The following is a 20965-nucleotide window of genomic DNA, read 5'->3' as shown; positions in this document are numbered from 1 at the left end:
CTTTTCAACTTTCATCTCCTTTGCGTTCTCATCACACAGTTCCGTTCTAAAGGAAATCATTTATCCTTTGGCGGCTATAAATATTCCGTTGATCCACCTCCTCCTATTTAATTGTTCCTCTCCACTACCTCCTTCTCTCCCCCAACTAAGCCATCCAGCCAACGGATGAACTACTATCAACTTCCCTAGCAGAGTGCCTTCTATCCAACCACACGTCTATCTAACTATCACAATGGCTGCTGCTGTCGGTAACCAATCCACCCCCGCGTCTAAGTACGACAACTATGACTTCCCTACCACCGCCCCGCAGGCTCACCCAGGTCACCCTGGCCATACAACCCCGGAGCAGGATGCGAAGGTAGTGCAGCTCCGCAGTGAACTTGAGCAGCTGGGTTACACCGAGAGGCTGGATACTCTGACTCTGCTGCGCTTTTTGAGAGCCCGCAAGTTCGATGTTGCTGCATCCAAGACCATGTATGTTATGGACTTACCTTACCCCCTTACTTTCTTTCCTGCTTTCTTCTTTTTTTTTTTTTTTTTTTTTTTTTGAAAAAATGTTATCCGTGGTGGACACACCCGCTGCCCAAAATTTCTAGTCACTCGAGTCTTATTTGTCACCTATCGGCTATCTGGACTGTTACTGACCCTGCGTTTTTGCCCGCAGGTTTGTCGAATCCGAGAAGTGGAGGAAAGAGTTCGGCACAGACTACCTTGCTGCTTCTTTCAAGTATGATGAGAAGCCCCAGGTTTTTAAGTACTATCCCCAGTACTATCACAAAACAGACAAGGTGCGTGGGAGGCTTCGACGAATTGCTTTGTCTATACAAGTTGATGTGCTGATAACTATGGGCGTAATAGGACGGTAGACCTGTTTACATTGAGAAGCTGGGTGGAATTGACCTGAACGCCATGTACAAGATCACTACCAGTGATCGCATGCTGAAGAACCTTGTGACCGAGTACGAGAAACTCGCGGACCCCCGTCTGCCTGCTTGCTCTCGAAAGGCTGGTAAGCTCCTGGAGACCTGCTGTACTATCATGGACCTCAAGGGTGTTGGAATCACCAAGGTGTCTTCCGTTTACACCTATGTTAGCCAGGCTTCTGCCATCTCCCAGAACTACTATCCCGAGCGACTGGGCAAGTTGTACCTGATTAACGCTCCTTGGGGATTCAGTGGTGCGTTTAGCATGGTCAAGAGCTTCCTCGACCCCGTGACTGTCGAGAAGATCCACATTCTTGGCTCCAATTACCAGTCCGAGCTCCTCAAGCAGGTTCCTGCTGAAAACCTTCCCAAGGAATTTGGAGGTACCTGTGAGTGCGCGGGAGGTTGCGAGCTCAGCGACATGGGCCCATGGCAGGAGTCAGAGTGGGCCAAGCCCCCCAACTGGAAGATCCCTGAGCACGAAAAGGATGTGATAAAGAACGAGGCCTCGGGTCCCGAGAAGATTGACACACAAGAGGCATCTCAGCCCACTGCATAGAGTCAAGACCTTGTCTAAATTCTGATTTACCTGGTTTTATACACCTTTCCTTTGCATCTTATCATCTCCTTCTTTTTACTCTCTTTCCTGAAATTTTGGATCAATATGGTAAAAGCTTCCGGCTCTATTTTGCCCATCTGCCCCTCTTTCCTTTAATTCCCATAGCGATGTTCCTTGGAATCGGCTACATTCCCCCTACCATATCATTCTTATCGACTGCCCCCTTGCCATCTCTCAACTTAGCCCTAACCGAAATCTGCCCGTGGACGGAGCATATTTGCTAGACACTATGTTTCTACCCCTTTGTCGGATCGTGGTTTTTTCCTTTGACAGTCTTTTTTGAAATTCGTTGTTAAAACTTTACATGAGCGGCGTGAGGTACCTAATAGATCGGAGCGGGTGAGCTTTACTGCACAGAAAATACGAATCGCTTTGAAATCGTACTGGTTAAGATACATATACTCTGCTATTTACGATGGTGTTCTTCCTTCAAAGTCGTAGATATTCTTTCGTAAGCATATACTATATAGTTAATCAACGTATGCAACAGGGAAATAAATTCGTCAATCAGACTTGGTATCATCTCGGGACCAAACGCCAGCCCAGTACCAAAACAGAGGAATCGTTCACGAACCCGAGAAATTGAAAGCAACGCAAACGCCACAGCTATAGAGAAAGCACGTCATGCTGTCTCTACGAATTCCACTGCCCGCCTAGCACGCTCCGCCTTACCCACTGTCGATGCAAGCGCATTACCATCCATCCCGTCAGATTTGCAGACCGCACCATTATTAGACACACCCTCACCCTGGAGCCGAAGTAACGTCCGTAACGCATCCTCGTAGACCTCTGCAACTTCTCCGTTCCGCCACCGCTCAGCTTCTTTCTCCGTGCCTAGAGGGATATCCAGATTCCATTTCGCCGCGTTCCTCTGTTTTCGTAGATGTTTTCGGTGCCGTTTCGAGTCGGGTTCTGAGGAAGAAGGTTTGGATTGAGCGTCTGCGTCTGCGTCCGCGTCTGCGTCTAGCATATCCACATCCTTTCCTTTATGTTCTCCTTGCTCACTGTCTTTACGATTAAGATCCTCCTCCTCCTCCTCCTCCTCCTCCTCTTCTTCATCTTCATCTTCATCTTCATCTTCCTTCTCAATACTCTTCTTCAATTCCTCCGCGTACAATTTTGCCGCCTTCCCCGGTGCATCCCGTCTCAACTGCGCAACTGTGGTTGTCAACGATTCCAACTGCGCATACAGCGACGTCACGCGCGCCGCCAGATCCGTGTCGTACGCCTCGTACTCGACGGTTTCGGCAGGCTCGGTGAAGGATGCTGGGAAGGGGAACTCGGGCGACGATGAATCTAGACCGTTGATGCTCACGGAGGAGGAGGCGGATGCGAAGGTGCGGGTTATGAACTTGCGAAAATTCTTGTTAGCTGTTTCGCTGGGGGCCCGGGATTAGGGACTGGGATCTAGGTCGCGGGGGTTGGATGGGAGCAGAGCGCATACATACCTCGTCTACTAACTCGCGGACTCGCTCTCGCATTGGATCAGGACCGTCATTGGGGTTCGTGGAGGGGGGGAGATGCAGGTCGAGCTTTTGGCGCGAGAGCGTGACTGCGTTGGTGTGTAGGTAGGAGAAATCCGCGGGGGATTGGAGTTCGATTTTGCGGTAGTGGGATGATTCCATTTTCTTTCCCTTTTTTTTTATTCCCCCCTCTCCTTTTTTTATTTGCCTCCTTGGGTAGTGTTGGTAGAGGTGTCAGTGTGTTGTTGGACGCGTCGAGGGGAACGGACCGTGCCTTGTTGCCTAAGGAATCAGAGAGAAATGGAGGCACCATGTTACTGCCTCAGGCAGCCACTCAAAGTGCGGATCTGCCCCACAACGATGTCATCAATCAGGAGTTCCTGTTTTCGATGTTTCATTCTTCGTCTTGCTAGGAGGTGGTGCTATTTTCTTTTGCTTCCTACCTATCGCTAATTAATTTTCCATCTGTTAAGTCGAGGCAGTTATAAAAAAAAAATGTCTGAACTGCAATCATTTTTTTGCTTTTTTTTCTTTTAGACTGGAAGTTGTTGGTGATGTGTCTTAGATTAAGACATCCGCATTTAAATATACTACTTGGCGATCCGTGATGGAGACTCCCAGCATCCAACTAGTTGATAATACAGTTCCTACTGAGCGACCAACAGACGACGCGGTCTTCTCCCGGACAACAACCGCGACCAGCGGTGCGAGCTTGTTCAGGAATGGCTCTAGACTGTGGAGTCGACCGTCTCTTCGTGGGGAGCTGGCGAAACGCAAGTTCGCAAAATGGCAGCCTGGTCGCCTGGGAGTCGCCAACGATGATAGCGCGAGTGATCGGCCTTCACCATCGGATGAGAGACAGTTATCACTTACGGAGACCAATACAAACACCTATACTAATGTGACCGCCCATAGTAATACCATTGCCAACGCAAACACTGTCGAAGAACATGCTCCTCAGGAGGAATCGCCTGGGACCCAAGACGGCGGAACAGCGCACCAGTCCAAGAACCATCCGAAAATATGTGGCCTGAAACCGGGTAATGAGCTGGACATTCTCTATGAGAACCAACGTGGCTGGTTTTTCTTCGGGATCCCGCTTTACTCGCACAGCTCGTTGCTGAATCTCGATCCTAGTCCGTGGATTACCGCCGACGGGCGAAATAGTATCGTCGATATCACGAATGCTCAGCTACCGGATCCAAGCTGGGAGTGGGTTTGGAGGGCCTGGTACGTGGATATGTCTGGCGATGTTGATGAGCAGGGCTGGCAGTATGCCTTCTCATTCGGCTCGCCGACGTGGCATGGGACTCATCCGTTCTGTCACTCGTTTGTGCGGCGACGGCGGTGGGTACGGCTGAGAGTTAAGCGCGCGTCCGATCGGGGTACTGATCGAGGGCAGACGGGGTTGGAGATGGCGCATATGCTTAATGAGGATTATTTCACGATTCACTCGAGGGGGAAGAGTAAACGGGCTTCAAGCGCGGAGTGGGCTTCTAGAGTGACTTCGCTTAATTTAAGTCGGGCTGCTACGAGGGCAGACGAGGAGGGTAATTTGGAGGAAATTAGGAATATTCCTACGCTGATGTTGGCGTTGAAGGCTGCGATTGTGGATCGAGAGAAGCTTGATGTTGTGAGGAAGTTTGTTGAGGAGGGTGGCGATGAGCTTTATTATCTGGATGGAAAGGTATGGCTACCTCATATGCCTCAGCGTCAAAACGACCTGCAAATACTGATGTGCTTTAGATTCCTGAAGTCATGTCGCGATTCGTCTATCAAGCGTCTCGATGGCAGCTCCTCACTTACTTCAAGGATACCGTTCACGAGCTCTCCCAGGAAACAGCCCAGACAAGCACAACGGGACGAGAAGCTGAAGACATTCGACGCAAACAGGAATATCTCTTGAAAGCAGTCGAGGCAGGCCGACATCATCTCACCAATCCCGAAGTCTTCCACGAGCCTGCACCGACTCAGGAGCAGGACTCCACGACAGATTTGCTAGATCTAACCCCGAGAACGAAGAGAACCAGTCTTTTATCACGATACTCGGGCAAATTTTCATTTAAACCGATGAACAATGGAGGAGCAATCAAGGGTATCCCCAAAGAAGCGGAGATTGGCCATGAGGTTCACATTTATTGATCCATGACCTGATGGTGCACTGGCGAGCTTTCCCCGAACATCCGCAGGGTTTGGATTTCCTCGCCACTACTATCATCATATACCCTACCACTTAAACACTTGTCCCTGTAAATAGCATAAAGCCCGCAATGCATTTATCCTACTTGCTTTAGAATTTATAAATCAGAATAAAAGTAACTAAGTTAGCGTTGAGTTAAGTAGTGTTCTTGGTCAAGCTCCCGACCTGACCGCCTATGTACTAGTTCTCGACACCAATTTCCACCGCCTCAGCTTCCTCACCTCCGCTGAATCAAAAAAAGTTCCACGAAGCAATCCAACCCAACCGATTAGTTGACCAACATAGCACTACATACTCACCTTTACTATAACAAATCCCGACCTGCGGCACCATTTATATAATACAATACGATACGACACAACCAACCACCCAAACCCCCCCCCCCCCCCCCCCTGCATGTCGTACACTCTCCACCCTCGTCTCCCTCCTCCATGTTCCCGCGTGGCCGCCAGTGTCTGAAAAGATGCGGCTTGTCTGCACCTACAACAACATTCGACCATGCCGCGACCCGCACGGTAGCAGATGAACCACTGTTGTTGTTTCTTTACCCTCACTGGTTCCGGCGGAGACACCAACAGCAGCAACGGCGTCCAATCTCCTCCTCCTCCTCGTCCGTACACGTGAATTCCTCGGGGAGGACTCTTAGGCGTGATACTCGGAGGCCAGTGCCGCATCGAAAGCAGTCATTTGGGGCATCCTCGAGAAGGTGGATCTCGGGGGGGTCGTTGGCTACGGAGTCGAAGTCGGAGACTGGAATTGTAAGTGGAACTGGGACCAGGGTCGGGACGGAGGGTATTGGTGATTCCCTGTTGCAAAGAAGGCAGCAGGAAGAGAAGCCTGAGTACCATGGAGAGAAGGATATCGAGTCCAAGTCTGCATCAGCGGTTGGGCAAGCACAGGATGAACTGACGGCTAATATGCGCGATGATCATGGGGGCTTTAATCCCTTTGCTGGGCCCGAGAGCGGGGGCGAACTGAAGGTGCTCCACATGATGTCGCGTAGCCGACGACGTCTTAGCGACATGTTTCGTGATTTTGAGCTAGAGCGGACGCAGAAAAATTCGCGGGACAGGCAAACGAAAACGGAGAGGCCAGCGGCGGCTATTGTTCCGAAATTGTCGACGAGAGACCAACGGAAGCTGCGGAATCGCGCGTACTACGTGGAAGGCCTGGAGGGTTTACAGCCGCACCCGAGAACCAAGCAGTGGGACGCGAAGATCAGAACTCTGCTCGAGAGATTGTCGGATCCTGATAAGAAGGACAGTTCTCGGGGAGATGCGCAGGGGGAAAAGCGGAAGACGATCTTGATTCCCGAACACACGCTGGCCCTGTTGGCTGGCGTGTCGGATGCGTCGATGGGAGAGAACATTTGGTACGTTCCGCTGCGTCATGGGTGTCGAGTGCATGTGCTGCCCCCATCCGAGAGCAAGGGAATTGATCGAAAGGCTGTTCTCTCGGGGTCTGCGGCGGCCGTTAGTGAGGTGGTCAATCGCATCAAGCACGTCCAAGATCTCCAGGAGCGGGGAGATCCCTTGGTTGATATTCGAAAGCCGGTGATTCCCGTGTTTCCCTCTGCTCGACTGTCAAGGAGGAAACCGGATGAGCCGCGTATCAGGGGTGTCTGGGATACTCGTTCGGGTCCGCAGGGTGTCTTACTAGATTTGATTCTCGATCGTTCTGAGCGGGTGTCAACGGTTAGGGAGTTCGCAGAGCATGTGGAAGAACTCACGATATCTCTACCGTCCAAGCACGCTATCAGGGGGAAGGGTAACCAGCCACTTCCCCACAGCGAGCAGGTGGCGGCGGTTTTGATGGCGCTGTTCAAGAATGAAAAGAACCAGTTTCTGATTTCTACGGCCGCGCTGAATTCAGCCCTGGAGTTTCTTCTTGAGCACGAGCTCATAACTCTAGCTAAGGAATTGTTTCTAATCGGTCAGGCTGTCGTGACCGTAGATACTTTTAACATCCTCCTGAAATCTGCTGCGGAGAGGCAGAGCCTCCCCTTCTTCCTGAGTGCTCTACCAGCCATGACACGCATGGGTATCCGCCCGAACTCTATGACCTGGCTCGCCTATCTTAACTCTCTTATTTCACCGGGTTCCAAAGCACGATTTATCAAGTCAATGGAGCGGAAGGGGCTTCTGCAGGAGCCACGTGCCTTGCGCTCTGCGCTTCAATTGACAATTCACGATACTCTTACTAGACATCTAGCAAGCGGGGGAACCGTGGACGAGTTCTTCAATAAGACAATCAAGACCGCCTGGTTGAACTGGTTCTCCCCGTCTCTGGTTCATCAGATGTTCAATGCCATTGTCCATCAGAAGAACCTTGCTGCCTTGGATCGCATGGTGGAGATTTGCAAGGAGTGTAACATGGACGTTCCAATCTCCCCGACAATCAGCCAGATCGCACTCCTATTCCGCCGGGATTTCTACTCAATCCTCAACTATCTTTTCCTACTTTCGCCAGACGCGAAGTTCAAACTCAGCAAGCAAGCATGTGAACGACTCTTCCTAATCGCTTTCAAAGCCAAACATTACAACATCTGTCGTGTCCTCTGGACCTACGCCTGTATCAACGGAACGGTCACCTTCCAGATGAAGGATGCGGTGCTGTTCTCCCTAACCCAGAACATTGGACGAAAGGACCTCCCAGAGCAGGAGACCCTCTGGCGCACCAGCGCAGGCAAAGTCATTGTGGGCTTCGACCTCCGTTTTCGCGATTACCCACTTCAGACCTTGATCACGGAGAATTTCCCCCGGGAGTTTCACCAGCATCCGGTCTCGTATCTCGTCGCGGGATCGAAATTGGAGGGGGAAGAACGTGAGAAACAGCGCCGTGCGGCTCGCATGTTGATCCAGCGTGATATCGAGGTTGGCTCGTGGTATTCTCCTAAATACCCATTAATGATCATGCTCGAGGCTGCTGCGGAGATGGACCGGGAATGGGAAGGGGTCCCGCGCCATACGAAATGGCTTATGCAGAATGCTATTCGTGTTCCCGTGGTGTTGTCTATATAAACGAGCCGCTGTTCTCTTACTCAAATATTTGAGTTCATCTGCTTGTGCATACGCTATGCTTATCCTGTATTACTACTCCCTCTCTTGTCTCATACCCTTTCTCGCTTTTTTATCTGGACTGTATAAACCTCGCCGTGTACCTTACAATCAAATGTATATTGCGCCCCTCAGGGATGACTCCTGCCTCTGTATATAGAGAGAGACATCACCAAGATAGAATGCTAATCTATTAGAAAAAACAACGAAACATCAACATAAACATAAAGCTTGTGACCTCGATAAGAAAGGTGAGATTCCTTCCTTCTGAAACCGCGCAACGCATGGGTCGTAATCATGGGCAAGTCATGTCATTAATTATACCGATTCAGTTGAAAGAATCAACCAAGCACCTAGCTCCCATTTTCATGCAGCAACGGCAGTGGAGGAGGCGCGGGAGCGGGAATACCGGCCGACTGATCTGGCGGAGGAGCGTAGGGATCGAATGTTGTCCTGATAGATCCTGCGCCTTCCTTTAGATATAGCACAAGCCTGTAGGCCGAGCTGCCGTTCAAGTAGTACCGATGCAATCGCTTGCTGCGGAGAAAGCCCAGCCGCTCGTATAACTTTATCGCTGCTGTATTGGTAATTTCGGTTTCGAGGGCAATCTGTACACGAAAAACAAGTAGCCAGTTAGTATTTGTTTCTTCTCCAATGGACTGAGTTGCACTTTATTGGGGAAGAAAGAGTAAGGAAGAAACCCCCCCCCCCCAACGCACCTCATCTGCATCCCTCTCTATCATCGCATCAATCGCCATCCTGACTAACTTGGTCGCAATCCCTCGACCCCTGTATTCCTCCCGCACAGCAAGCATAGCAATGTACCCGCGTAATGGACCGCCACGGTGCGTCTCCAGCTTGGAAACCACGACTCCGACCATGTCCTCCTTTCCGTCGGGGCTGTCATCCATCGCCATGAAGCAGAGATCCCCCCATTGGTAGAGGAAGTAACGGTAGACGTAGATACTGTAGGGCTCAGAGAGGTCCTTGGAGATCAACTGTCTCATTGCGGCGACATATTCGTCTTCATGGACTGGGTCGTAGCGGACGTAGCGGAGGGGGGTGGTTGCGGGGGGAACAACATTTTGGCTCATGACAAGCAGTACTGTGGACTCATGAGGTAATTAAGAGGGTTAAAGGAGAGTTAAGTAGAGAGAAATCAAAGAGAGGGAAAGAAGCAGAGGTTGATGATGTTGGTGAAGCAATTGTGGAGATGCAGAAGAGTTGGATTCGATCATTGGCAGAGACGGAGCGCACGGAATTTCAGTGCGTCTTCCATGTGATTTTGATAACAAGGAACTTTATTATCGGCCCATCAACCAAAGCTTCTTCTTCTTCTTCTTCTTCTCTTTTTCTTTTTCTGTTTTTTTTTGTGCTTGATTTTTTTTTAGCTGCTCTGGAACACCCGGGTATTTCCTAATTAACCCCTCCGTCCGTGCCCTTCTCTCGTTCCCTTCGCGATCTTTCCCTCCCTCCGCCCCTCCCTCGTCCATATGATCCGCCGTCGTCCGGCCAAGGATGACAACAATGACGATGGCCACCAGCGGCAGCCACCACAAAAAGACTCCGCAGACTTACCACCCCCGAATAACTCTTCCTCGCCAGATATCATCATAGAAAAGCGCGAATCAAAATTTGCCTTTGTCACGAAACCGAAGAGTAAACGTCGCAATGGACTTATTTTCTTGCTGGGCGGCGTGTTCGGGATTTTGTGCGCGGTCTTTTTCGCCAACCACCAGGATGTTATTAGTCTGGAGTCGCTGATGGATCTGAATCTGGATACCCTAATGGATGTAATTCCGCAGAGTATAATGAGGGATGTGCGGGAGTTGTCGGTATGTGCAGAATAGAGAGGGCCGTTTGGTTAATTAACCGTGGGTTTGAATGGACAGTGGTTAACTGGAGTAGCAACATGAACGCGATGCTGCCAGCTACGATCCGTTCTCCATTGGTCTGCAGCTCCAGGCACAGGGAATTGAAGCGAAGCATCCGGTGGTTATGATCCCCGGGGTGATTTCAACGGGCCTGGAGAGCTGGGGAACAGGGACGGTATCGCGGCTTTACTTCCGGCGCCGGCTCTGGGGTAGTTGGAGTATGATGCGCGCCCTGGTTCTCGACAAAGCGGAGTGGAAAAATCACATTATGTTAGATAAAACGACTGGGTTGGATCCGCCGGGCATCAAGCTGCGTGCGGCGCAAGGGTTCGATGCTACGGATTTCTTTATAACAGGGTACTGGATTTGGAACAAGATTCTTGAGAATCTCGCGAGTATTGGGTATGACCCGACCAATGCGTTCACGGCCGCGTACGATTGGCGACTTTCCTATTTAAATTTGGAAACTCGCGACCATTATTTCAGCCGACTTAAGTCCTACATTGAAACCGCTGTGCTGGTGAGCGGGGAGAAGGTAACCCTAACCTCCCACAGTATGGGCTCGCAGGTTGTGCTTTTCTTCTTCAAGTGGGTTGAGAACCCGGAGTACGGCAAGGGAGGCTCTGACTGGGTCAATCGTCATATTGCGTCGTGGATTAACATCAGTGGGTGCATGCTAGGCGCCGTTAAGGGTCTTACAGCCGTGCTCTCGGGTGAAATGCGGGATACAGCACAACTAAATGCCTTTGCTGTGTACGGGTTGGAGAAGTTCCTGTCTAAGGAAGAACGCGCAGAGATATTCCGAGCTATGCCAGGTATTTCCAGTATGCTCCCCAAGGGCGGAGAGGCCGTCTGGGGTAACTCGACCTGGGCTCCTGATGACCAGCCTGGACAATCAATGACCTTTGGCAACCTCTTGAACTTCCGCGAGACCAACTCCTCCTGGACACGCCGCAACTTGACCGTCTCCCAGAGCCTAGAATACTTACTCAACCAAAGTGAAGACTGGTATCGTGATCAAGTCCTCAGCAGCTACTCCCACGGTGTTGCACCCACCGCAGCCGAAGTTGAAGCAAATGAGAAGGACCCTCGCACCTGGCTGAACCCCCTAGAAGCACGACTGCCTCTCGCCCCAGACATGAAAATCTACTGCTTCTATGGCGTCGGCAAACCCACCGAACGCAGCTACTTCTACCACGAAGAGCCTGACCCACTCGTAAACCTAAATGTCAGTATCGACACAACCGTAACCATTAATGACGGCGCCGACCACGGCGTCCTCATGGGCGAGGGAGACGGCACCGTCAACCTTATTAGTACGGGATACATGTGCGCCAAGGGCTGGCACATCAAACGATACAATCCCGCCGGTGTGAAAATCAAGGTCTTTGAAATGCCTCACGAGCCTGACAGGTTTTCTCCCCGAGGTGGTCCTAATACAGGTACCCCAACTCTCCCTTTCTGCTGTCATTCAGGCATTGCTGTATTTACTAATGAACAACCATAACCAGGCGATCATGTCGATATCCTAGGTCGAGCCTCACTTAACGAAATGATTCTCCGCGTCGCCGGCGGCCGGGGCGACGAAATCGAGGAGACCTTTGTCTCGCGGATCCGGGAGTACGCAGATAAAGTCAAGATTCACGAAGAGTGACACAGTTTTCTTTCTTTCTTTCTTTCCCGTCTTTTTTTCCTCTCCTCTTGGTATAAATAATACCTAGAGGTAATGTATAAATAAACACACACCCTGATGGGTGTTTCATGCTTCATTTGATGATTTACTCGCCTGTTTACGTTCCGGTTGTTCTGCTTATTAGGAAGGGGAGTTTCAGATAAAATTAGACCTATTAAACCTGTTTTGTCTGTCTTTTTGGCATTTATATTTCATTCTTTTTCTTGTTTTAATTTTATTTTACCTGCGCAGACAAGGTATTCCAGGCAGAAGTCTTAGGAGGTAGATACTTGGATGGCGCTGCTTGAGCAGAGTGATTTATTCACCTGTAGTCATTTTGTAACTTTATTGTATATCTTATAGGCCTTAATTGAGAATTTATCAATGCTTTTCTTGCTTGATGTTTCGAGTATGAAATAAGATAAATAAATACTATGCTACAAGCCCGTGTCCATGCAGCAAGCCACTGCAACCTGATAGGTATTCAATGGGATAGTAAATCCTGTATTTCAAATATATCTCGTCTCCCGAAAGCACTTTCAGGTATTAATAGTATTTTAAACCCAAGTTTCCTCATATAGAGATTGTGTAACTAGTTAGTTATTTTGCATACAAAATATGACTAAGCCACTGACGCCAATTTTCCTAGCTTATCTTATCTTATCTGGGGTGCGGATGCACGGATGTCAGAACGGAAAATAACTTTATTTTGGCTTCACCCCATATGTACTATTACTGGCTGGAGATGTATAAATATAGTTTATTCTAGTATTTACCTCTTGGACTCCGACCCAAACGAAAACTTTAACATATCATGGCTCTCAAGCAACACAAATGATTCATATCGTAGCCCCCTTTCAACTGCTGGTCGTTTCACGTTGCGTGTGACATTCGACGAGACTTCAGCCCATCCATCCCACAGAGCTCGCCAATAACATGCCTCCGCCGCTTGGGTTAGGTATCGTTCTCGGAACGTTTTGACACTGTTCTCTGCTATGCGCTCTGCCTTCTCGACGTTCTTTAAGAGATCGTCTATTTGCTTTGGGAGATCAGAGAAGTCTCTCTCAACTTCCACATAGTTCTGGTTGGGACCGGAGGATACCAGGAGATAGTGATGATGTTGTATATACTGCAGCTTGTGTGCAACGACTACAGACCGGCAGGCTTGACGGTACTTCAGGGATGCGGAGTACGCGCGACCTGGATATATGTCTTATTAGCCTTCGGAACATAAGAAAGAGGAGAAAGAGAAAGAGTACCTTCAACATGCCCAATAAACATGTATTGGCAATGATCTTCCATTGTTAAGAAATTGGCCTTCTTAGTCCAATCTAACTCCTTCACATCACTCCAAGGTTTACCCCGTGCAACGTCTAAGAGTGCCCGACGCAGCTTTGGTGCAAAACTCAACTTCCCCCGCCAAACCAGCTTCGGTTCTTTATCCGTGAATTTCACCCTGGATTCAGCATTTGTGATCCGCTCTACTACCTGTCCGTATGGGCCGATGTTACTCTTTGCCCAGGCCCAGTACCCGAAATCGGGCATCAGGAAGACCGACTCTTCCGATACTTTCCTTGATAATACCCAGACCGGATGACCAAAGGCGTCAATGTCATCCACACGATCTTCGATAGAGAAGATAAACTCAATCGTGGGGAGAGACCACCTCCGAGTCGATGACGCGGATAGAACTCGGTAGATAGATCCCAGAGTAGCAAGGATCTTGCGCCGGTGGTCCTCCCCTTTTGCTTTCGTGGCCACGACGTATAGTTCCCCATTGGAAATGATCGCGCGGGCCATACCGTCTTCAAATGGGGTGGCATTCATATCGTCAATCGATATGCCGCCCTCTCTCGACTTCCAATATTCGACTCCTCGCCGGACGTCCTGGAAGAGACCGGGAAATGATGCCTGACACTGACTCTGACTAAGACCTCGATCCTGGTCATCTCGCTCGTACAGGAAACTCCAAGTTGAGGGGCGTTCCGGTTCAAGTGCAGATGGTTGTGGTGGCGGCGGCGACGGCGACGGTAAGACAAGACAGGACAGGCAGTCAGCGCATTGAAATGTAGTGGATGACTGGCAGGTGCAGTGGCCTGCTGGGATGAGTTGTGTGAGAAGCGCGGGAACATTATCATGGTCCGAGTTCATCCCAAACCACATCAAGTAGATGAAAACCCCGCAAGCCCCCCCGGCGCCTGCGAATAACACCCATCGAAGGAAGTACCAGTTGCTCCGTGGTCGGATCATGACGAGAATGACAGCTCGATAGGATACCTTGGAGAGGTAAAGAGAGAAAAAAAAAAAAACAGGGGGGCCGGGGGGGAGAGGAAACCAAACCCCATAGTAGGTAGAAAAGGGGTCAAGAGAGAGGACACAAGGCAAGTCATCGCAAGAACCTCGTTGCTCTCCCCACCAGATCCAGATGGGTGGAACTAAGGGCCGTTCGCCCGAAAGAAAAGGGTAGTATTCATTCAGAGCTGCGTTCCCTACAGCAATTATTACAGAGAAATATTTTCGAACAGGTTTAATTGGTTTACAGTTTAAAAGAAATTAGGGCACCAACACTGATTGACATGTTTAACTTCTCTGTGGGGTTAATTCGGTAGCTAAGTTACACGCTTAAGCAGCTAGCTGTGCCACTTAATCCTTCGAAGGAATAAACCAATTAGAGTCTGGAAACCGACAAATAACGATACAGTCCATTTGGTGGCTGCAGCCCTAAATACATCCATACACACCTCCTGTCTATACGGCAAGTTGGGGCTCCATTTAGCAACCCGTCACCCGGTCAATCTTAATCATACAGCCGTCTGCAATATGCTTTCGCCCGCAATGAGAGCAATGGCCCCTATTGCGAATGTCGTTGTAGGCATCCATCAGATCCTGCCCTATGACAGTACAGTGTGATCCGCTGACAAACAGACCACAGGTTCCACTGCAAGTTCCAGTATTGGCAGCACTTTATTAAGTTAGCTCAAGGGTAAACCCAATCCGTTGTCATTTCAGCGTAGACATACTCATAGTTGGTAGTGTAGGTGTTGCTGGGAATAACTTTGCGGTAGGCATCATCACAGCTAGAGCCAAGTCTTTCACAAAAGGCAGAGCCCTTGCAGTCGACGTCACCTTCTGCTAAAACTTGCAGGATATTGGTAGTATTTGCAGCGAAGGAGTCTGTTTCAACCATGACAGATTCCTCGCCATTGAAGAGGAAGAAATTCTCACCCCCAACAACCAGGCTAGGGACTGCTGTCACAATAGTGGCCATGGCGGTGATGGCATAGATGGCAGTGTTGGTAAGTTTCATTGTAATGGGATTGGATAAGAGGCTTCTTGGACAGAAAGAAAGTTTGTGACTTGGCTTGTAATCAGAGAGTTCCTGAGTGTGTTGATGGCAGAGAAGTTTTCTCAAGGCAGCGAGTATCGCCCCTTTTATGTCATTCTTGCTTCGAAGAATCGAGTTACGTCTGACGCTGATTGTGTACCCGACTGATCCCGAAGACCTCTTTCCAAACATATCGCCAAGAATTAAGTTCTATATAGTTGGAAGACCAGCGAAGTGCGACATCACCCTGGCAGACTGCCACGTTAGCGCCAATACCCAGCGTACACAGAACTATGAGACGGAGAAGTTCCAATTAGATAGCTGCCTAGGGTGTTCATGTTGGTGATGGGGTTTCTCTAGCTGCTGATATCGCTACAACAGCTCGAATGTTGGCGTAGAAATGACGCAGAAGCAGACTGATGTGGTTAATGCCCCTTAGCCCGAGTTATCTCAACTGAGGACTGATGGTAGCATGGAGTTGCCGCGTCGGGGATGTCCCAGGAATACATGCCCATGATTTTGGAATAAGTGACACTTTTGCATATCAATACCTGGATTGGTATCAGACCCCGGTGGAAAATTTAATTGAATGAGAGAGAAATCCTCTGTGAGAGGGGTTTTTGTCGGGCATATCCGTCGCCGTGTGTTTCTGTAGCCTTGAACATTATGATAGTTAGCAGGAGTCCTCCAAGGTAAGGAATTGCTGAATTAGGGTCTACGAGTCACGTGTCTGCCGGACCGGAGAAACAATTGTGCAAAACAAGCAACCAGGCTATCTTTTACTACTACAATAGCCCCTATTCTAGCATGATAGTTAGCAATACACACAATACAACAAGCACTCTACACTCCAAACACTCATCTTGGCATTTAATATAAGGATATACAAACACACCTACTGGCCCACTTTATGGGAATTTGTAAACCCCATTTCTGCATTTTGAATGTGGTTTTGTGTTTGCTGCCATCTTATAACAAGACGTGGAAGAAGGCGTTCTCGATGTTGATGATCGTGTACCAGTGTGACCCCGTTGCTTTTCCCAATAACGCTATGAGAAGTGGAAGTGGATATCAGTTGGGGCATGCCCGAAGCTTGCTTTTCGTCTAGAACAAAGAACAGGTTGGCGATTAAGTGCTTGGCTGGGTTGTACTGATTCGTATCCCCTTTCGAGGTTTTTGTCGAACCATCCGTCTTTGGCCTTCTGCTCTTTAGCGGAGAGAATCCGGGATCTCCCAGATTCAGGTATGGGGCTAGTAGTTCGTATTGCCAGTACGGAGTATGTTCGACAGGGTAATGATTCCATATGTTCCTTTCCTAATATCACCCCCTGCAAGTTCTCCACGAGGTAGGGTCTCATAGGTTCGGCATTGGCGGTAACAGTACTGACTTGTTGGTACTCCGCTAGTTTTAATTTGTCTAGTTTCAACAGAGACGAGCGGATGCAGCTGACTGGTGATCCGGCGTCAAGTGTCCAACAGTTGTCCATTCACAATAAGGGGAGGATCAGAGATCATTTCCAAATAAAGTTAATGGAGTGAACACAAGGTTTACACAGCCTGGCACAGAGTATATAGTACATTAACGATATCCTCATTTTTACCAAGGACAAAGAACTTTGAACAAATACGCAAGGAAGATCCAGGAATAGTTACAAATAGTGGACATTCACATCAAGGAGGAGTCAGGACAAGGTAACGTATCAGATAGAGCCCGCGCTTATCATAAGTTTTATATGCCAATGCTCTTTATTAAATTGTTGTTGAGATTAACCTGGCACAAGCTCATGGTAGTAGGTGGTTTTAATTATTGCCCTTATTGATTATTGGACCAATGCCCATCTATAATGGATGCTTACTAGCTAGTAAAAGGTAGATTCTATTGTTTTCTCTTTTATTTAGGCCCACCAGTGCTGATTACTGCCGTGCCGCTCAAATTGCCCCAATCAACAAAGAGCAGGTAGAACTTGTTCGTTGGCTCTAGTCCTACTTTGAACTCTTTTGCATTATCCTACCTGCGAGGCGTAGCTGGAAGGGGGTGGACATGTTTTACTATATTAAATTTTACCTGACTGGGCTGATATTTTATAAGATAATTGGGTCTGCTCCCTGTACGCGACTCTAGCTTAGATAGATCCAATCTAATAATCTATCTACAATCTTTACCAGAGTGTTCTACCATGTAACAGCACCAGAGGTCCATGCAAGGAAAGGCACACACCATACACAAGTATATGCTATCTATGCAGACTACTGTCGCATATGTCGAGGCAATATTGCCATTGGGTGATTCATCTAACCCATGAACTTGCCCTCAATATGGATGTGTTGGAATTTGGATTACCTACAATGCGTTCTCTATAAGATGTCCTCCAAACGCTACACTCTTCTCAATATTAATCCCAACAACTCTTCCTAGACACTTCCATCTATCTTTCCTGCCACTCCAACCTTCGTGTATTTTTCACAAGATCAGCAACCTAAGTTACTCAACATGCAGATCAATTTACTCGCATCGGTTGGGCTTTTCCTCTTTGCTGCACTTGGAGCCATAGCCAGCCCTATTCAGGCCGATTCTCCCGGATCATTTGAGCTAGGTGCAAGAGACGGTGATAACAGTCTCCTTAGCTATCCTGGGGTAAGTAAACCCCAGACCCGCTGGGGAATTTCTGCTCACTCTTTGGATTCACCCCGCAGAAATGTACCAAAGACAAGAATGAATGTAGATATGAAACGCAAAGTGGCCTGTTTGCGTTGGTCAAATGCCCTGAGTTTGCTAATAGAAGGGTAACTGATCTCCAGTCAGCTGATCCGCTGTACCCTGCTAATCTCTTCAGTGTACCCGCGACGAGCAAGACTGCGAATGGGATAGTATGACTAGAGAGGTTAAGTGTAAATAATTAGAATGTCCCTAATAATAGGGTATTTGCCTATCTCCACGCTGATTGCGAGCGAGGTATGGGGAAAATGGGTTGGAGTTATACATTCAGTATTTGCTTCAATCAATTATCTGCGATTTATCCAAAAACTGCTCATCTAGGAGCGAGCATCCAATTGCGAGTGGTTGAAACTAGGAGAATTAGAACCAAGAAAGTAGATACTTGATTTAATCCCTATTTCTATGTTGCCGCAGGCTGGGGCTCTCCAACACAGTCTTTAGGCATAATAGATGTTTATCCTGATGCAATCCAGCCCCCCCGGCTTCATATGCTCTCAGAATTTCAGAGCCCCGTTCCTCCACAAGGTATACCATGATCCTAATAGCTTTTGCGGCATCATCTTCAATGCGTTTCTCGCCAGCCTGGGCTGCGTCCTCCTGGATTTCATGCAATCGCTTGAGCCAGTACATCCATCTCCAAGGTGTGAATCCAGTCGGTGATCGTTGCCCTAGCTCTGACTGAATGAAAAGCGGGCCACCCCAACCAATAGTGCTAGGGCAATCATTCCATGAAACTTCAGAGAGCAGGATGAGATTAGTCGCCGCCTCCTCGATCCACGCACAGGCGGCTGGTAGCAAGCTTGCAATGGAAAGTGCAGTGATACTCCGCGTTGGCTTTTCATCGTCGGGATCATCCGGGGTGCTGAGGCATTGCCCTTCCTCAAATGTATTGCGGAATATGAATAGGGCGATTTGGCAAAGCCTGTCCTTGCTTATTCGTGTTGATGCCAGCTTTGCAAGGAAGTATGCAAAGTTGAGACGCTGGGTTCCCCCCATCTGCGCGAAGTTGTTGATGCAGTAGTCGGTCATATCCGTGACCAAAAAGGGCAGGTCATTCCATAGCGTTCCGTCTGTTGTCCTTGCAATATCAATGCCATACAGCCCTGGTGACCGTCTTGACAGCGGCCCTCGTCCCTGGATGCGGAGGATCCCCAGCACCAATCGATCCTGGTCAGAACTTTCGTGCGGTATATGTCTACTCATCTCAAAGTATATATGCCACAAGTCATGTAATTTGTCGTCAATTGAATCCACTCCATCTCCAATGCCGCAATATCTGTCGGTGATGTACCAGGTTCGATTATAGGCCAGTGACCGGAGCTCATCAAACTGTCCCTGGGCGGCCCCTTCCCGCACGGACTCTCGATCCCCAGGATGGTGATATAGCTGGCGGACGGGCCCAGTGGCGCTTGGTACGGAGCCCAGTAGTGATTCGCGGTGATTTTGCATCTCGAGAAGATTAATGGGTTCGGGGGTGGTGATAAGCATCCACAAGGTTGGGAACGGAAACTACAGGCTTTTTATCCACATGGCTGCCTGTATCTCTCATAAGGCCCTACTTTAGGCAGCAGCCCTCACCCAGGATGATGGTGGCACAGGGTAGTGCATCTATGGTACATGGCTTTCCGATAGAATTTCATTCAACCGGTGAAAACAGACGTTTCTCTCCTACAACACCCATATCTAATACGCATATCTACTCCGTACTCTACCCACCTATTGAAGATCCCATTGGTGATCAACGTATCAGCAACGGCACATGAAATATACCAAAAATCAGAGCTCTTGGTTTTCGCTCTCATCGGGTTGGGGTAGGTATCCTAGCTTCAAAAGTACCTAACACAACGCTTCGTCCAGGAGGCATGATTGGCCAGAAAGAACCACAGAGGGCCCTCTCAAACGACGATCGAAGTAGTAGTACTTCTTTGACTCACTGAGACACTTATTCTTTAATTCAATGAAATGATGAAACTGCTTGGGCTTAACATCAATTATTCTCTGATGCAGGCGCTCTCTCCAATGGTTTCCGATTCCAGATCCCACAAGGTGAAAAAGGCAATATGCTGATCATACGATTCATCCGATCAATAATATCCAAGCTATGTATTCCGGCGCCGAACCCAGAGTATAGACAGACAAGCAGCACGGTCTTTCCTCATTATGGAACAAAATTTGGGGCCCGCTCCAGGCAATACCTATAACGGCAACAACGAATCGCCAAGGGGCCTGTCTCCTATCTTGCCTCGCTATAAACATGCTCTCTGGCGAAGAGAATTAGATCCTTTCCTGGTGGGGTCTACCCTGTCGTCTTCAGGGTATCCTGTCCTTCTCCAACACCGCCTCTTTTGTCTTCTGTGCCGTCCTGTGCGCTGTGGTCCGATGGTACACATATCCACAGGTTATAGCAATCTTGTTGATTCCTGAATAGTGTACGGAGTACAGATATGTCCAACTGCTTCTTCAAAATGGGTCTCGACCTCACGAATCTCCGTGAGGAGTCCTGAATGGAAATAGTTAAAGCAAATGGGTTTGTTGATATATGTTTTTCTTATGTTTTCTTATTTTGTGCTTTCTTGCTTTGTCGATTATAAACTCTAACCCTAAGTCTTCGGGGGTCCCATAGTGCTGTTCCTACCACCATCAGCTCGCCGAGCCGGCTTTCTGATATGCCACTTGTATAGGTGCCATATTTTGAAGCGAACTTTAGCATATCATTGAATTGATTTCAATCTATTTACATTTTTATACCGTCCGCCTCGATAGTAGATATCTATTCGGGTGTCCAGTTGGGTTAAACATAACCCATTGTAACGTCTACCTGTTAGCTTCAGAAAACCTCGCAATGTGTTTGACTTCGTGTCTATTTCCTCTGAGGTAAGTCGAGTCGCTGTATATTTATGGTAGTGTCGGTAAGTACCTAGCATTGAGCTCTAAGTGGTAGAGTGACAGAACGTTACAGTAGTGGGGAAGTTTAGTGGTGTTAGATGGAGGTCCCTTACAGGAGTCACTAAGGACTCTTGCATTAATGTTAGTAACGTAGCATAGCACTACAACTGAATCAGCGAGAGAGGAGGTTGTATTATTATTATTCAACTTGCGGTGCAACTAGAGGGAACC

The 20965-nt window shown here is 48.6% G+C and overlaps 9 protein-coding genes across 9 annotated transcripts; 4 read left to right on the top strand and 5 right to left on the bottom strand.

Annotated features, from left to right (window-relative positions):
• Positions 1 to 232: 232 nt before the first annotated feature.
• P175DRAFT_0496139 (SEC14 family lipid-binding protein) lies at positions 233 to 1482 on the top strand (the record flags this gene model as incomplete). Its single annotated transcript, XM_040896112.1, has 3 exons — positions 233 to 474; positions 665 to 788; positions 859 to 1482. 3 exons carry the CDS (start codon positions 233 to 235, stop codon positions 1480 to 1482), a joined length of 990 nt encoding a protein of 329 aa, XP_040748804.1.
• Positions 1483 to 1965: 483 nt separating this feature from the next.
• Positions 1966 to 3251, bottom strand: P175DRAFT_0486860 (uncharacterized protein). The gene is made up of 2 exons (XM_040895647.1): positions 2991 to 3251; positions 1966 to 2893 (listed from the first exon to the last, which is right to left on the bottom strand). Exons 1-2 carry the CDS (start codon positions 3165 to 3167, stop codon positions 2165 to 2167), a joined length of 906 nt encoding a protein of 301 aa, XP_040748803.1. The 5' UTR covers positions 3168 to 3251; the 3' UTR covers positions 1966 to 2164.
• A 178-nt stretch (positions 3252 to 3429) lies between these two features.
• P175DRAFT_0519072 (uncharacterized protein) lies at positions 3430 to 8445 on the top strand. Its single transcript, XM_040899085.1, has 5 exons — positions 3430 to 4692; positions 4752 to 5132; positions 5658 to 6445; positions 6470 to 7137; positions 7159 to 8445. The coding sequence occupies exons 1-5, from the start codon at positions 3613 to 3615 to the stop codon at positions 8223 to 8225; spliced, it is 3984 nt and encodes a 1327-aa protein (XP_040748802.1). The 5' UTR covers positions 3430 to 3612; the 3' UTR covers positions 8226 to 8445.
• A 169-nt stretch (positions 8446 to 8614) lies between these two features.
• P175DRAFT_0446015 (peptide alpha-N-acetyltransferase MAK3) lies at positions 8615 to 9355 on the bottom strand (the record flags this gene model as incomplete). Its single annotated transcript, XM_040894321.1, has 2 exons — positions 8615 to 8869; positions 8981 to 9355. The coding sequence occupies 2 exons, from the start codon at positions 9353 to 9355 to the stop codon at positions 8615 to 8617; spliced, it is 630 nt and encodes a 209-aa protein (XP_040748801.1).
• Positions 9356 to 9754: 399 nt separating this feature from the next.
• On the top strand, positions 9755 to 12173 carry P175DRAFT_0466329 (phospholipid:diacylglycerol acyltransferase; the record flags this gene model as incomplete). The annotated part of the gene is made up of 3 exons (XM_040894907.1): positions 9755 to 10096; positions 10170 to 11577; positions 11647 to 12173. The coding sequence occupies 3 exons, from the start codon at positions 9755 to 9757 to the stop codon at positions 11787 to 11789; spliced, it is 1893 nt and encodes a 630-aa protein (XP_040748800.1). The 3' UTR covers positions 11790 to 12173.
• Positions 12174 to 12591: 418 nt separating this feature from the next.
• P175DRAFT_0466326 (uncharacterized protein) lies at positions 12592 to 14057 on the bottom strand (the record flags this gene model as incomplete). Its single annotated transcript, XM_040894906.1, has 2 exons — positions 12592 to 13007; positions 13067 to 14057. Coding segments are annotated over 2 exons (1407 nt in total), but the record flags the coding sequence as incomplete, so codon positions are not given.
• Positions 14058 to 14579: 522 nt separating this feature from the next.
• On the bottom strand, positions 14580 to 15114 carry P175DRAFT_0445847 (uncharacterized protein; the record flags this gene model as incomplete). The annotated part of the gene is made up of 2 exons (XM_040894309.1): positions 14580 to 14745; positions 14828 to 15114. The coding sequence occupies 2 exons, from the start codon at positions 15112 to 15114 to the stop codon at positions 14580 to 14582; spliced, it is 453 nt and encodes a 150-aa protein (XP_040748798.1).
• Positions 15115 to 17594: 2480 nt separating this feature from the next.
• P175DRAFT_0560638 (uncharacterized protein) lies at positions 17595 to 18169 on the top strand (the record flags this gene model as incomplete). The annotated part of the gene is made up of 4 exons (XM_040900996.1): positions 17595 to 17767; positions 17827 to 17916; positions 17967 to 18000; positions 18051 to 18169. Exons 1-4 carry the CDS (start codon positions 17624 to 17626, stop codon positions 18167 to 18169), a joined length of 387 nt encoding a protein of 128 aa, XP_040748797.1. The 5' UTR covers positions 17595 to 17623.
• On the bottom strand, positions 18140 to 19311 carry P175DRAFT_0504700 (DUF3632 domain-containing protein). Its single transcript, XM_040897930.1, has one exon. The coding sequence runs from the start codon at positions 19295 to 19297 to the stop codon at positions 18236 to 18238; it is 1062 nt and encodes a 353-aa protein (XP_040748796.1). The 5' UTR covers positions 19298 to 19311; the 3' UTR covers positions 18140 to 18235.
• Positions 19312 to 20965: the final 1654 nt, after the last annotated feature.

This window comes from Aspergillus ochraceoroseus (genome assembly GCF_002846915.1).
Source record: "Aspergillus ochraceoroseus IBT 24754 chromosome Unknown P175scaffold_10, whole genome shotgun sequence".
NCBI lineage: Eukaryota > Fungi > Ascomycota > Eurotiomycetes > Eurotiales > Aspergillaceae > Aspergillus > Aspergillus ochraceoroseus.
This window is presented reverse-complemented; position numbering and strand designations above follow the sequence as displayed.